This window comes from Saccopteryx bilineata, chromosome 8 (genome assembly GCF_036850765.1).
Source record: "Saccopteryx bilineata isolate mSacBil1 chromosome 8, mSacBil1_pri_phased_curated, whole genome shotgun sequence".
NCBI classification, from domain to species: domain Eukaryota; kingdom Metazoa; phylum Chordata; class Mammalia; order Chiroptera; family Emballonuridae; genus Saccopteryx; species Saccopteryx bilineata.
In genome coordinates, this window is record NC_089497.1 from 60,005,078 (window position 1) to 60,018,792 (window position 13,715).

Consider the following 13,715-nt stretch of genomic DNA (forward strand, 5'->3'; position numbering starts at 1 on the left):
ACAGAGCAGTTTCATTTTTTTAAAAAGTACTGTGAATAAGCATATATAGACATTAATTCCACCCTCCCATACATCTAAACCGGGGTCTCGAACTCGCAGCCTGCAGACTAATCCACGAAGTTCAAAATATTTTGGATAAAATTAAGTAAGCCTAGGGGCCTACTTGTATTTTTCATTTCGCTAGCATCCTAGCTAGATATTAGCTTAGTTAACAGCAGTTGTGATGCGAACTACAGTTTCTGGTCGTTTTGTGACACTGAAAAGTGTTGCGTAACAGTTGCCTTTTGTAGACCTAGTGCGGCCCGCCTAACGGCTGTGATCTTGCTCTGCGGCCCACATGCTGAGTTGAGTTTGAGACTCCTGATCTAAACTAAGAAATTAGACAGTTTAAATAAGGAAATTGAGGAAAACAATTTCATCCAAACTGTTTTTAAAAATCACCATGACTTACTGACAATCATAGCTATAAAATATACTTTTTCTCACCTACATAGTTTTGGAAAAAAGGAAATGGGGGCTGAGAATAGAGAGAAATTACTCTGGACACTAGCAGACTTTTGAAAAACCTGGTTACCAAGAATAGAGGTAACCAATATATCAAGCAAAAAGAGCTAGTTAAATAGATTATGATGCATCAGCTGGGTAACATACGACTTTAAAAATGTTTCGGAAGGTTGCTTGGCAGTATGGAAAATGCTAGCAGTATGTGTTAGGTAGCAAAAGAGAAGATACCAAAGTGTGTGTTTACTAGGATTGTATAATTTTTAAAAGGGAAACTAAGATATAAACCACATACACAGAATTGGTTCAACTTTTTTTTTTTAATTCTCCATAAGAACAGTGGCAGCTTTGTTAAAGCGATGGACTAGTGGATACTTTTTTCTCATAAATTTTTTTCTTTGATATTTTATTATTTTTATCATTAAAATAACCTACTACACATTAAACTCATGAGTTAGGAAACTATCCCAACAGAAGTAGGTCTCATTCCTATAGATATGACCCTCCCAATAAAGTACATTAATATTAATGATACAAACCTAAATCAATATACTCATCAATCTCCCAAACAAAGTCAGGCACAATCCATTTATAGTCACTAAGGTCTGGTATCATATCTTTCCATTGATCAAAGGTCTAAAAGATAAGAAAGAATGCCAATCAAATGCTCTGCATACCATATAAAAATATAAAAAAAATATTTTTATTTATTTAATTAAACATGCTAATCTACTAATAGTAAGTAATACATTATGCTCAAAAGTTTTAGAAACAAAATGGCCTCAATTCTAAAACTAAATGAACCGGAAAGCATATAAAAACATGTTTCTTTACTGAATATGAAAAAGGTAAAAAATCCAAAATCTATTCCTGTATGAAACAGGTTTCAGGCTCTGGCTTTAAACAACACTGCGGATAGAAGCAAGTAGACCAGGTGTCAAGACACCTTGCCTCTGGGCCCAGCCAGTGAGCGGCTACATGAATACGTTTCCTATCTGTGCTACCAAATAGCAAAGTTAGAAACCAAACCAAAGTGTTCTCAGTTGCAGCAGAGGGTTCCTTTCACTAGGCCATTTTTATCTCCAATAATTATAACTAAGATTCAGAAGGCATTTTCCTATTACTATTCACACTATTAAAACAGTCGAGCATATAAATACACAGTAAATATTTAAACATCCAATTACATTGTACCGCACTAAAGAAAAATTACGTTATAAAACCTTAAAATAATCATGCTGAATAATTAGAAAAGCGGTAGGAAAGTTAAACTCACCTTTTTGGCTGTATAGCCACCCCCAACAGCAGATCCCAGTATGAGATATCGAAGTTTTAAGAGTCTTGCAGCTAATCTCGCTGGCCAAAAATTCCTGCGGGGCTGGTAGCCATATTTAATTGGAGACAGTTTCAATTTACGTAAAGGAAGGTTACTTAGAGAAGAAAACTGCTGAAATGATGTCCTGAACTGGGGTCTTTGAAGCTTTAAGGTAGGGTGATGTGAATGATAAATACTTCGTGAAAGCAGATGCACTTTCTGTAGCGGTAGGCCACCTCTCATTCCAGAGCTGCGTTTCACTAAGGAGTGGCAAACCTCACTGAAAGAAAAATGAGTATGGGAAAAAGATTAGACAAGGTAACATGCAAAAGAAATGATAGAAAAAGAGCAATGTACAAAAGGGGAAACACATAACTCATGCCCCTGTGGCCAACCACACTGTGCCATCAACAGCTTCTATCTGTCAATCATTTACTACGTGCCAGGCACTGTTGCAGCAGGTGCTACCTCACATAATCCTGCCAATAATCCCACGATAAATTATCCCATTTCACAGATGAAGAAAAGGGGGCATGCAGATGCAAATAACGTGCCTAACTGCACCCTGACATACAGAGTGATGGGGGGATTCAAACCCAGACAGTGGGACTCCATAGCCCATCCTCTAATTTACTGTACGTGGGCTATACTCCTGGTCCAAGGAATTGCAACCGAAAAGAATTACAGTGGGGATTTATTTTGTTAATGCTCTTCACTGCGAGTAAAAGTGGAAAACAAAATGCATGTAACCTTTTGCTTTCAAGCATAAAACTCCAGCAGCTTAGAACAGCTATTCTTTGCTGGCTCATCTATGTTTCACAATGGTGAAATAGCCCAGGGGTAGAAATTAAGGAAAAGTCATTAACACCTCAGGCATATGGCTCCCCAGAAAAATGAAAGTAGCAAAGATCAACCAAACAAACAAAATACCCAAAAGAAAAGAGAATCTAAACATACATGTTACTGTCTGACTCTTCCCTTTTCTCCTTCCTGGCAGAGAATGAAAATTTAACATCAACAATCATTTACCTTATTCACCACACATAGTGCTTACTATGGACCACGCTCAGTTCTAAGTAGTTTAAAACATTAATTTATTTAATTACATTGGACTAGAACTAGGAATCAAGGAACACACATACAATTTGTGAAGGACAGTGAGAGAAAAGGCATTACGCTGGGTGTACTAAAAAATGCTACCATTAATTCTCAGAAAAACCCGGTATGGTAAGTGTTCTTATTTTACTAATCTGCCTTTTAAAAGTGTCTTCCCTAAGGTACAATGACTAGGAAATGGTGGAAGAGGGATTGAAACTCAATTCAGTCTGACAATATAGCCCAAATTCTTCCCACAAGAGAAACTAGGGATAGAGGATGGGACGCAGTGGGTACACAAACCCAAGTGGCTTCAGGCAGGAGGCCGCAGGCCCTCGGCGGACCCGCCCCCTGCTGGGAACCCTCAGTATGACAGACACTAGGCCTTGCTCTGACTGAAGACCCTGCAAGGACCCTCCAATTTAGGAAACCTGAGGGAAATTAGGATTTAATAGTAGGAAAATATACACTTTGAGTATTTAAGTGAACTACTCATTTATAATTCTACAAGTAAAGGCTATTTCTGGTCACAAAAATATTTATCTTCTTTCTAGAATTTGGTCAACATTCTGTAAACTTTTTTTTTCTGTAAACTTTTTAAAAGCTCTGATTCCAGAGCTTGATAATTATGATTAAGATAAATCATAATCTCTCCTTCTTATAAAAAGTTCTGTCACCTTTTATTAATCAAGAAATTAAATTCTCCTGATCTCAAACTCAGCATATAAAAAGCAAAGTCCTCATTTTAGCTTCAAAAATGGGCTTTACCCCAGCAATCATCCACACATCAAAATTAATAACATAACAAATGTCTCTATATCATAGGAACAGTAGAGACAGTTACGTGGTATAAGAGTTCACAGGAAAGTGAGTGATCCCTCGGGGTTGAGGTGGTCAGTGACTTTTCCCAGAAAAAGTAAAGCTTAATTAGTTGGGAAGACTCAAAAATGGGGAAATTCCCGAAAGAGAGAGGGGTGCAGAGATAAGACAATGAAGTGGCACAGGACCTAACGGGCTAGCACAGAAGGTTCATTGTGCAAGGTGAAACTGGAGAGGAGGTCTAAGAACAAACTACAAAGCCGCTGGACATCAGGCTGATTTTCAACTTTATTCTGTAGGCAATAGGCCATTGATGTTTCTGAGTAGACTAATATTATTTAAACAGTAATTTAAAAAGATACTAAAGGCAATGTACTATAGACTGAATATTTACATCTTCCCCAAATCCATGTATTGAAGCCTAATCCCTAGTGTAATAGCATCAGGAGGTGAGGTGTTGCAGGGGATACTTAGGTTTGTATGTGGTCTTGAGGATAGAGCCTCCATGATGACACTGGTGCCGTGTAAGAGGATAAAAAGCACAGAACGTTCCCTCTGCCCACCATGTGAGGAAACCATCAGAAGATGGCCATTATAAGCCGGGAAGCAGGCCATCACCAGACAACAGATTTGCTGCCACCATGATCTTGGACTTCTTAGCTTCTAGAACTACGAGAAATAAATGTTTGTGTTTAAGCCACCCAGTGTATGGCAATTTCTTACTGAAGCCCAAAATCATAAAGACACAATGTTAGATCAAAGATAGGTAAGTAAATCAGAAGTGGAGAGAAAAGGTGATCTTATTTTAGTTGCCCAGATTTACAAGAGAAGAAACTAAAGTGTTGTGGCAGCAGTGAGAAGGGAAAGGGTAAGGTCAATACCAGAATGACAGACAAGCCACAGGAAAAGAGAGTAAGTAATAAACATGAGGTTTTACCTGGGATGACTCAAGTTACCATTTACAGATATAAAAACTCAAGAGATGAATCAATTGTGGGAATAGTTCATGATTCCAAAAACATTTAGTTCAAATTTCTTTCAACTGTATTTCTATATCCACTTAAGTCTTTTGAACTGGGTAAACTTTGCTTCCAGTGACAGCTTTGTTGCTTACTAGTTGGGCAATTAAAGGCAAATTACGAATTTATCCAAGCCTCAGTTTTTCAATCTGTTAAAATAAATGATAGCTGTATCAAGGAGTTCTAGTTAGTAATCACTAATTCAAACACCATAATTTCCTTTCACTACAATCATCTTTGACAAGTCACTGATACTTCTTTCTTTTACCTATTAGTTTCCACCTTATCTATGTACCCACTTACCCACCTAAAATTCCCTAGTTCACAGCTTCAGTAACTCTTGTGCAAAGATTCTAGACTTCCTTACCCTCTTTTTGTTTTACTTAACTAGCAAAATATAAACCCTGAATGATTCTTTTTTTCTGAGGTGAGAAGCAAGGAGGCAGAGAGACAGACTCCCACATGTGCCCGACCAGGACCCACCCAGCAAGTCGGCTAGGGGGCGATGCTCTGTCCATCAAGGCATTGCTCCATTGCAACCAGAGCCATTCTAGCACCTGAGGCAGAAGCCATAGAGCCGTCCTCAGCACCCAGGCCAACTTTGCTCCAATGGAGCCTTGGCTGTGGGAGAGGAAGAGAGAGATAGAGAAAAAGGAGAGGGGGAAGAATGGAGAAGCAGATGGGCACTTCTCCTGTGTGCCCTAACCAGTAATCGAACCCGGGACTTCCACATGCCGGGCCAATGCTCTACCGCTGAGCCAACTGGCCAGGGCCCTGAATGATTCTTACCGCTTTTCTCATCTAACTAGGAGAATGAAGCACTACTGAAAAAAATCACATCTACTGGACAGACATCTCACCTAGGTCCTCAAAACAGCCTGACAGTCCAGTCTTACTTCATTTCTCCTATCAATACATTCTTCTACTCTCTGCTAGGACTCTTTCAGACATTTTCCCCTCTCCTCTAACCTCCTCATCAATCTCCCCATACTTCACTATTTCAGACATTATCCACTCACCTCTAACCTCCCACATCCCGGATACTTCCTCCAACTCTCGGAGGATAACCTTGCCCCCACTTCAAGGAGAAAATAGAAGCCACCAGGAGGAAACATGCTGTCCACCTACCACAACTACACATATTTCCTTACAACTCCTGTAAAATAACAGCAAGTACTTCTCCCGAAAAATCTGTTTCGAATTCTTTCTCCTGCCCCCCCCTTTTTTTTTCAGAGACAGAGAGAAAGTCAGAGAGAAGGATAGATAGGGACAGACAGGAACGCAGAAGTGAGAAGCATCAATCAACAATTTTTCATTGTGGCACTTAGTTGTTCATTGATTGCTTTCTCATATGTGCCTTGACCGTGGGGCTACAACAAACCAAGTAACCCCTTGCTTGAGCCAGCGACCTTGATCCAAGCTGGTGAGCTTCGCTCAAACCAGATAAACCCACGCTCAAGCTGGTGACCTCGGGGTCTCGAACCTGGGTCCTCTGCATCTCAGTCCGATGCTCTGTCCACTGCGCCACCGCCTGGTCAGGCTCTCCTGCCTTTTAATGAATCACAAATTAAGTCTCTCTCATCTTAAAGAAAGGGGGGGGAAAAGACCCCATTTTATTCTCTAGTTACTCATTAAAAGCCAAGTCAACCTAATTTTCATTTCTATCATTTCAGTGAAATGGCTTGTAAAGAGCGTGCCAAAAGCTCTCCAATGGACACTTGGTTTTTCGATTCTAACTCTCTCAGCAGTATCTGACAATGCTGATACCTCCTCATTGTTGGAACTCTCTCTTCCCTGGCAATTTCTAGTTTTACCTTTACCTCACTGGTCACTACTTTTCACTCACCTTCTCCCCAACTACCTTTTAAATTTTTATTTCTTAATTTTATTTGTTTGTTTGTTTTTTTGTATTTTTCTGAAGCTGGAAACGGGGAGGCAGTCAGACAGACTCCCACATGTGCCTGACCGGGATCCACCCAGCATGCCCACCAGGGGGCGATGCTCTGCCCATCTGGGGCGTTGCTCTGCCGCAACCAGAGCCATTCTAGCGCCTGAGGCAGAGGTTATAGAGCCATCCTCAGCTCCCGGGCCAACTTTGCTCCAATGGAGCCTTGGCTGCGGGATGGGAAGAGAGAGATAGAGAGGAAGGAGAGGGGGAGGGGTGGAGAAGCAGATGGGTGCCTCTCCTGTGTGCCCTGGCCAGGAATCGAACCCGGGACTCCTGCACGCCAGGCCGACGCTCTACCACTGAGCCAACTGGCCAGGGCCTTTTATTTCTTCATTTTAGAGAGAGAGGACTGGAAAGAGAGACAAAAACATCAATCTGTTCCTGCATGTGCCCTGATTGGGAATTGAACCTGTAACCTCTGTAGATCAGGACGATGCTCTAACTAACAGAGTCACCTGGCCAGGGCCCCCTAACTACCTTTTAAATGTTGAGAGTTGGCCCTGGCCAGTTGGTTCAATGGTAGGACATTGGCCTGGCACATGGATGTCCTGGGTTTGATTCCTGGTCAGGGCACAAAGGAGAAGCAACCATCTGCTTCTCCACCTCTCCCCCTCCCAATTCTCTCTCTTTCCTTCATTCTTTCTCTTTGTCTCCCACAGCCACAGCTCAATTGGTTCGAGTGCATTGGCTCTGGGCACTGAGGATGGCTCCGTGGAGCCTCTGTCTCAGGCACTAAAAATAACTAGGTTGTGAGCATGGCCCCGGATGGGCAGGGCATTGGCCCTAGACGGGATTACGGGTGTATCCTGACTGGGCACATACAAGAGTCTGCTTTGCTGTCTCTCCTCCTCTCACTTGGAAAAAAAAGAAAGAAAAAAAGAAGAAAAATGTTAAGAGTTTATTAAGGCTTAGATCTTAAACCACTTCTCTTCTCTCTGAATACATTCTTACTAGGCAATTTTATCCACACCCATTCCCTAGATTACCACTGACATACCCATGTTTCTCATATCTATGTTTAACATAAATAGATAAGTATCCAATTGCCTACTCAACATCACTACTTAGATACCTCAATTTCAAGATGTCCAACACCTTGATATCTCTCCTCCACCGCCCCAAACCCTGACCTCCAGTACTCCTTATCTCAGAAAATGTCACCTATTCAGTTACATAGGCCACAAACCTGGGAATCATTCTTGATACCTCCCTCACCCTAGGGTTCTGTTAATTCTACTTCAACATAGACCTCAAATCTCCCACTTCTCCCATTTCCACTACTATCACTCCTTATGTGGGTGGCTACACTGGTCTGTACTATGGTGTTCTCCACAGGACAATCAGAGCATTCTTCTGAAATGTAAGTCTGACCACTGTCACACACCTGCATAAGTCATTTAAATGTCCCCCCACCGCCAAGCATTCAGAATAAAATCCAAACTCCTGGTTTAGAAAGCCCTCCGTGGTCGCGCCCAGTCTCTCCCTCTCACCTGCCGATAGGTTCTCATTGAGTTCCTCAATAGTGCCAGCCTCCTTCCCACATCGGGCCCAGTCTCCCCCTCTCACCTGCCGACAGGTTCTCACTGAGTTCCTCAATAGTGCCAGCCTCCTTCCCACATCAGGGCCTTAATGCACACTGTTCTCGGAAAACTCTTCTATCTCCTCAATTCCTGTTGCTCCTGTATCCTGTCAGAATTAGTTTCACCTCAAGCATTCCTTCTCTCCCTGAACCTTTATTATTTTTTTTTTTTTTTGTATTTTTTTCTGAAGCTGGAAACGGGGAGAGACAGACAGACTCCTGCATGCGCCCGACCGGGATCCACCCAGCACGCCCACCAGGGGGCGACGCTCTGCCCACCAGGGGGCGATGCTCTGTTGCGACCAAAGCCACTCTAGCACCTGGGGTAGAGGCCAAGGAGCCATCCCCAGCGCCCGGGCCATCTTTGCTCCAATGGAGCCTCGCTGCGGGAGGGGAAGAGAGAGACAGAGAGGAAGGAGAGGGGGAGGGGTGGAGAAGCAGATGGGCGCTTCTCCTGTGTGCCCTGGCCGGGAATCGAACCTGGGACTTCTGCACACCAGGCCGACGCTCTACCACTGAGCCAACCGGCCAGGGCTGAACCTTTATTTTTATTCAAGTCCCCTGCTATATAGTTCTTGGCTCCCTGTAGTTATAAAATTTATATTACATAATAGTATAATTATTGAATTTAATATTTGTATCTACCATTAAACTGCAATTTCCATAAGGCATCAGATTTCTTACCAGTGTATTTCTAAAGCCTAGCCCAATGCCTCACAAATAGCAGATACTCAATTAATTTAATGAACATATGCTATTGAGATAATAGCAAAAAAAAAAAGGTGAAAGAACCTAGCAATGGCCACAGGAAACGTGCTCAATACTGTCATTTCAACACTAATCTCCACTACTATATGAATGAACAGCTCTTTAACCCTCAAAAAATTATTTGCCATTTTTAGAAAAAAAGTTAATACAAATATAAAACCAAACAGATAAACTCTAAGATTGAGTGGGCATACCCTTAAGATGCTTTTGTTTTTCATTAAAGTAAGTCGTCACTTAATGTCATTGATAGGTTCTGGTTCTGCAACCTGAACCCAAACAATATACAATGGAACCAATTTACCATAGGCTAATTGATATTAACAAGAGATAAGTTCCTACAGTATCTCATCAATGTTACAATGAAACAAAACTGAATACAATGATTTTACTCAAGGGCTTGCTTTACTTTCTTCATCTTTTATTTTCAAACCCTAAAATTCCTATTTTCCATAATGGTGGCAGCAATAGCTGTGGGTGGAGACAACAGAGTGTAAGGTAGTCCAAGTCAGAAACAACATGTGAAATGTTCTTTAATTAGTCCCCTGGAAGAGATAACTGATGTAAAGCAAAAGCCTAGAACTTGAAAAGGCACCCTCAATAATCATTTCTAGAACTTCCAAGTCATGATGATGATGAAATTGACATTTACTGAAGCACCAAGTAGGGAAAGGTGGTGTGGGTCACCCTCCACCCTGTTCCAATGCAGCTGAGTGTTAAGAGCAACATTAGTTCCCAGTCTAAGCAACCTGGCAGGGAAGAGCTAAGGCTCCCCAGTGTGTGTGGGTGAAGTGAACGGAGGGATTCTTCCCAGAGTGGCCCCAACAATACTGGCATTTGTGACAAGATTAGATAGCCTGACCACTCCCTAAAAACCCTAAAACGAAGCCTACTAGCTGACATATCATACACCTAACCATTTGCTAAATTGGCCTTTTCAATCAGGGGTAACCTACACAGCACCTGTTTCTATCATTAGTCCTTCATGTTTAAAAGAGATTAGATAACTAGGCTCTTGTGGAAAACCAGTAGCTGTTACAACGAGGACCAAGATAAACAACATTAAACTTGGAAAAAGCGAAGATATGAAATTCTCATTAATATTCTCAGGAGGTTTTCTAACGATATTGCAGATATAAAATAAAAGCAGGTTGTTATTAAAAATAGCAACTGGAGAACAATACAGAATTTACAGGATTAAAATGTCCTCTAAGAGCTTAATAAATGTTAAAAAGGAATTCCTGGAAATTAAAGCTATAATGGCATATATATATATATATATATGCAATACCAGACAATGAATTAAGAAAATTCTCCAGAACTTAAACTATAAAGAAAAAAGCAGAAACCATGAGAGAAAAGTGACTCAGGGAGTGAAATCCAAAATGGGGGGTGCATATAATGCAATCCATGGGATTCACAAGGCAATCCAAGGGGGTTCAGGAAGGAAGTACCAGAGCTTCTAGATACAGGTTTTTCTTCTCTCTCTCTCTCTTTTTATTTCATCCTTCAAAGATTATATTAGGGTTGATATATAATGTAAATAGTTAATTAGTACAGAGGTACAGTTATAATTTTTTTTAAAGTATACATATATACACATTTTGTAACACATGCACACTTCTGTAACAAATGGTGGGTACAGATCATACTTTGGAAATCATGGACATACAGGATCAATCTAAAAATATATTCATACAATAGATGTCTAAAAAGAAAAAAAAAAAAAACCCAGAAAAAATAAGAGGAAAAACTAAGAGAAGAAAAATTTTCCAGAACCGAAGAAAGAATCTTTTTAACAGAAAGGCAGACTGAGTGCCAGATGAGTGGGGGGTGGAGAGGGAGAGGGAGAGTGGGAAAGAGGTAAGGCCACCTCGACAAGGTCTTGAGAATTTTAAGATAAGGCCAAGATCCTAAAAGTTCCATGAAAGGAAAATCAGGATAGCTACAAACACAAGAATCAGACTATACTGAGAGTGTATTAACAACAAAGAACACTAGTCCTGAAGGAAAAGGATTTTGAGCAGAATTCTATATTCAGCCAAACTAAAAATCAAACCTGAACCAACTTCTGTTTTTCCCCCTGAAATCATCTATTCTCTTTCATCTATTATCCTTTCTAACCTGTATATCATCCCCTAATATGTAAATATGTAATTCTTTTTTCCACAATTTTACAAAAATTTTATTGCACCTAAATAAATGTTGGTTGTTGGTCTTCTTAGGTTTCAATCAACATGTATTTAGATATTGGTATATACGTATGTCAAAAAAATTTTATGTTCCCATCTGTTAAAGAACAGGAAATTAAGTGTATGTCTTCATAACATACAGAGGAACTACAGCAAAATAAAAATCCCAGAGTTTGGGGTTTCTGACCTTTGACATCTCTACTTCCGCAGGTAGCTAAACTGTGCTATCAACATCAGATGACATTTTTAAGCCACAACTCTATGGAGTCCAAAGTAACTTTAGAAACAATTTAGCCCAACAGCATCCAATTGAATAAACAGATATCAGTTATTAATCAGTTTATTTTTAAACTCAATTTTTAAAGTTTTCCCTACGTATCTTGATTGCTTCAACAAAGTACGTAATTTTCTGCAAGTCTTTTCTCTTTTTATTTAGAGAATTTCCACAGTAAATACCGAATAGAAATAAAAAGGTTGTAAGTAACTTTAGTACTGAGGGCTGTGTGGATTTACTCAGAAATTAAAATTTCATGAGATTAGAAATAATTTATTCAATTATTCTAAATGACAGAAGCTGTAACTATTGTATGCCATCCCATTCTAAATTTAAATTCAAGTTAAGCTTCATGAAGTAAATAGATTCTATTCCTTATAAACACTATAAACTACACCATTTAGAACATTTTGAAAAAAAATCAAAACAGGTGTTTAGAGCCTGAGTTAATTTAGGAAAACCAAGTTTTTTTCAACTTTGCTTAATATATATTACTTATCAAATGCCTGCAACAATAAGTTAACTCTGAAGGTATCTCAGTATATTAAAATACAATTAACGAGCCTAGCGTGCGGAGGACCCGGGTTCGATTCCCGGCCAGGGCACACAGGAGAAGCGCCCATTTGCTTCTCCACCCCTCCCCCGCGCTTTCCTCTCTGTCTCTCTCTTCCCCTCCCGCAGCCAAGGCTCCATTGGAGCAGAGATGGCCCGGGCGCTGGGGATGGCTCTGTGGCCTCTGCCTCAGGCGCTAGAGTGGCTCTGGTCGCAATATGGCGACGCCCAGGATGGGCAGAGCATCGCCCCCTGGTGGGCAGAGCGTCGCCCCTGGTGGGCGTGCCGGGTGGATCCCGGTCGGGCGCATGCGGGAGTCTGTCTGACTGTCTCTCCCCGTTTCCAGCTTCAGAAAAATGAAAAAATGAAAAAAAAAATACAACTAACGACACTGTATTAGATAAAGGCATTTGATCTCATTAAAATGCATATAGTAACCCATAGAAATGAAAAGACTTCTATGATTTTTTCTAAGGATTAAACCAGGCCAGAGCAACAATAACAGCGTGATTAGAAAGATGGTGCCACATTTACCACCTCCCATTCAAAACCAAGTCTCCTTCCCTAAACTCTGAAAAATAAAAATAGCTGCTAGTAAGAGGGTATCTCTAATCACCATCTCTGACACCGTATGTGTCAGACCGCTCCAGATCTGACTCCAAAATTACGTTCACTCAGCGGACAGGGGTAAGAGCCAGAGTCCCCTTCACCCCGGGAGCAGAGCGAAAGTACCTGCAAGAGCAATGCACGCCCGGCGTGGAGACAGAACAGTTAAGACAGACGCGGAAAGGGTGACACATGCATAGAACCAGAGACCGCGGAGGCAGAGGGCAAAAACAAGAAGCAACATGAGACACAGATAACAGCGAGGTCAGAGGGTGAAAAGGGCAGGGACAATAGACACGGGCCAAGACGGAAAGGCGCCCAGAATCTTCGAGTGGCCCAGGAACAGGGACAAGGGCAGTACTGGAGCTGGCACCTCAGGTAAGCCCAGTCAGGGCTCCTGTCACTGCGGGTCCTCAAACATATCCCAGAATCCCCCGACCGCCCTCTGTCCGTACGAGTTAGCTGCACCTTCTGCTGGTAGTGATGGGGCAAACCCGTTTCCGAAGGCCGTAGAAAATAGTGGGACCAGGTCGCAGCCGGCACTTACCAAGCCACCGCGGCCCGGCGTAGACGCCACATCCCCCCAGCCAGGAGGTCACACAGGCCCGGAGACGGCCACGCACAAGTCCGGTGTTAGTCCCAGTCCGGCTCCTGCTCCAGGAATGACCCAGGAAAAGGCCCTGGGCAACAAGGACATCGGGAAGCCACTGCGGCCCTTCCAATGGCGCATGGACTTCCGCAAGAGCCCGCCGGGCACCCGTACTCAGTCCGTCAGGCAAACAATCACCCCACCTCTTCTAGGAGAGCCGCACAAACGGTCCGAGGACCAGCGCATGCGCTCAGAACCTAGACAAATCTATTCCCACCCCCAACTCGTTCCGCTCTCTTTGCTGCCGGGTTGGAATTCTGAGCCTCGCAGGTTCAAGACTTGAGCAGGGGAGTGAATGGGACTTGGGCGGGGACGGACGAAGGTGAGGGGCTTGGAAACCGGATCAATAAATTCTAACTGGTGGGGAGAAGTGGGGGGGATACCAATTTCAGGAAATTTGG

General features: G+C 42.0%; 1 protein-coding gene across 4 annotated transcripts in view; it reads right to left on the bottom strand.

Annotated features, from left to right (window-relative positions):
- The window catches only part of OPA1 (OPA1 mitochondrial dynamin like GTPase), a 111,706-nt gene extending 98,291 nt beyond the window's left edge, over window positions 1–13,415 (bottom strand). For all 4 annotated transcript variants that reach the window (XM_066241708.1, XM_066241705.1, XM_066241706.1 and 1 more), the window contains exons 1-3: window positions 13,213–13,415; window positions 1,778–2,096; window positions 1,041–1,137 (exon numbers count right to left, since the gene is read on the bottom strand). In XM_066241708.1, coding sequence (XP_066097805.1) covers window positions 1,041–1,137; window positions 1,778–2,096; window positions 13,213–13,244 — 448 coding nt within the window. In that variant the 5' untranslated portion in view covers window positions 13,245–13,415. The remainder of the gene's footprint in view (window positions 1–1,040; window positions 1,138–1,777; window positions 2,097–13,212) is intronic.
- Between the last annotated feature and the right edge of the window lie 300 nt (window positions 13,416–13,715).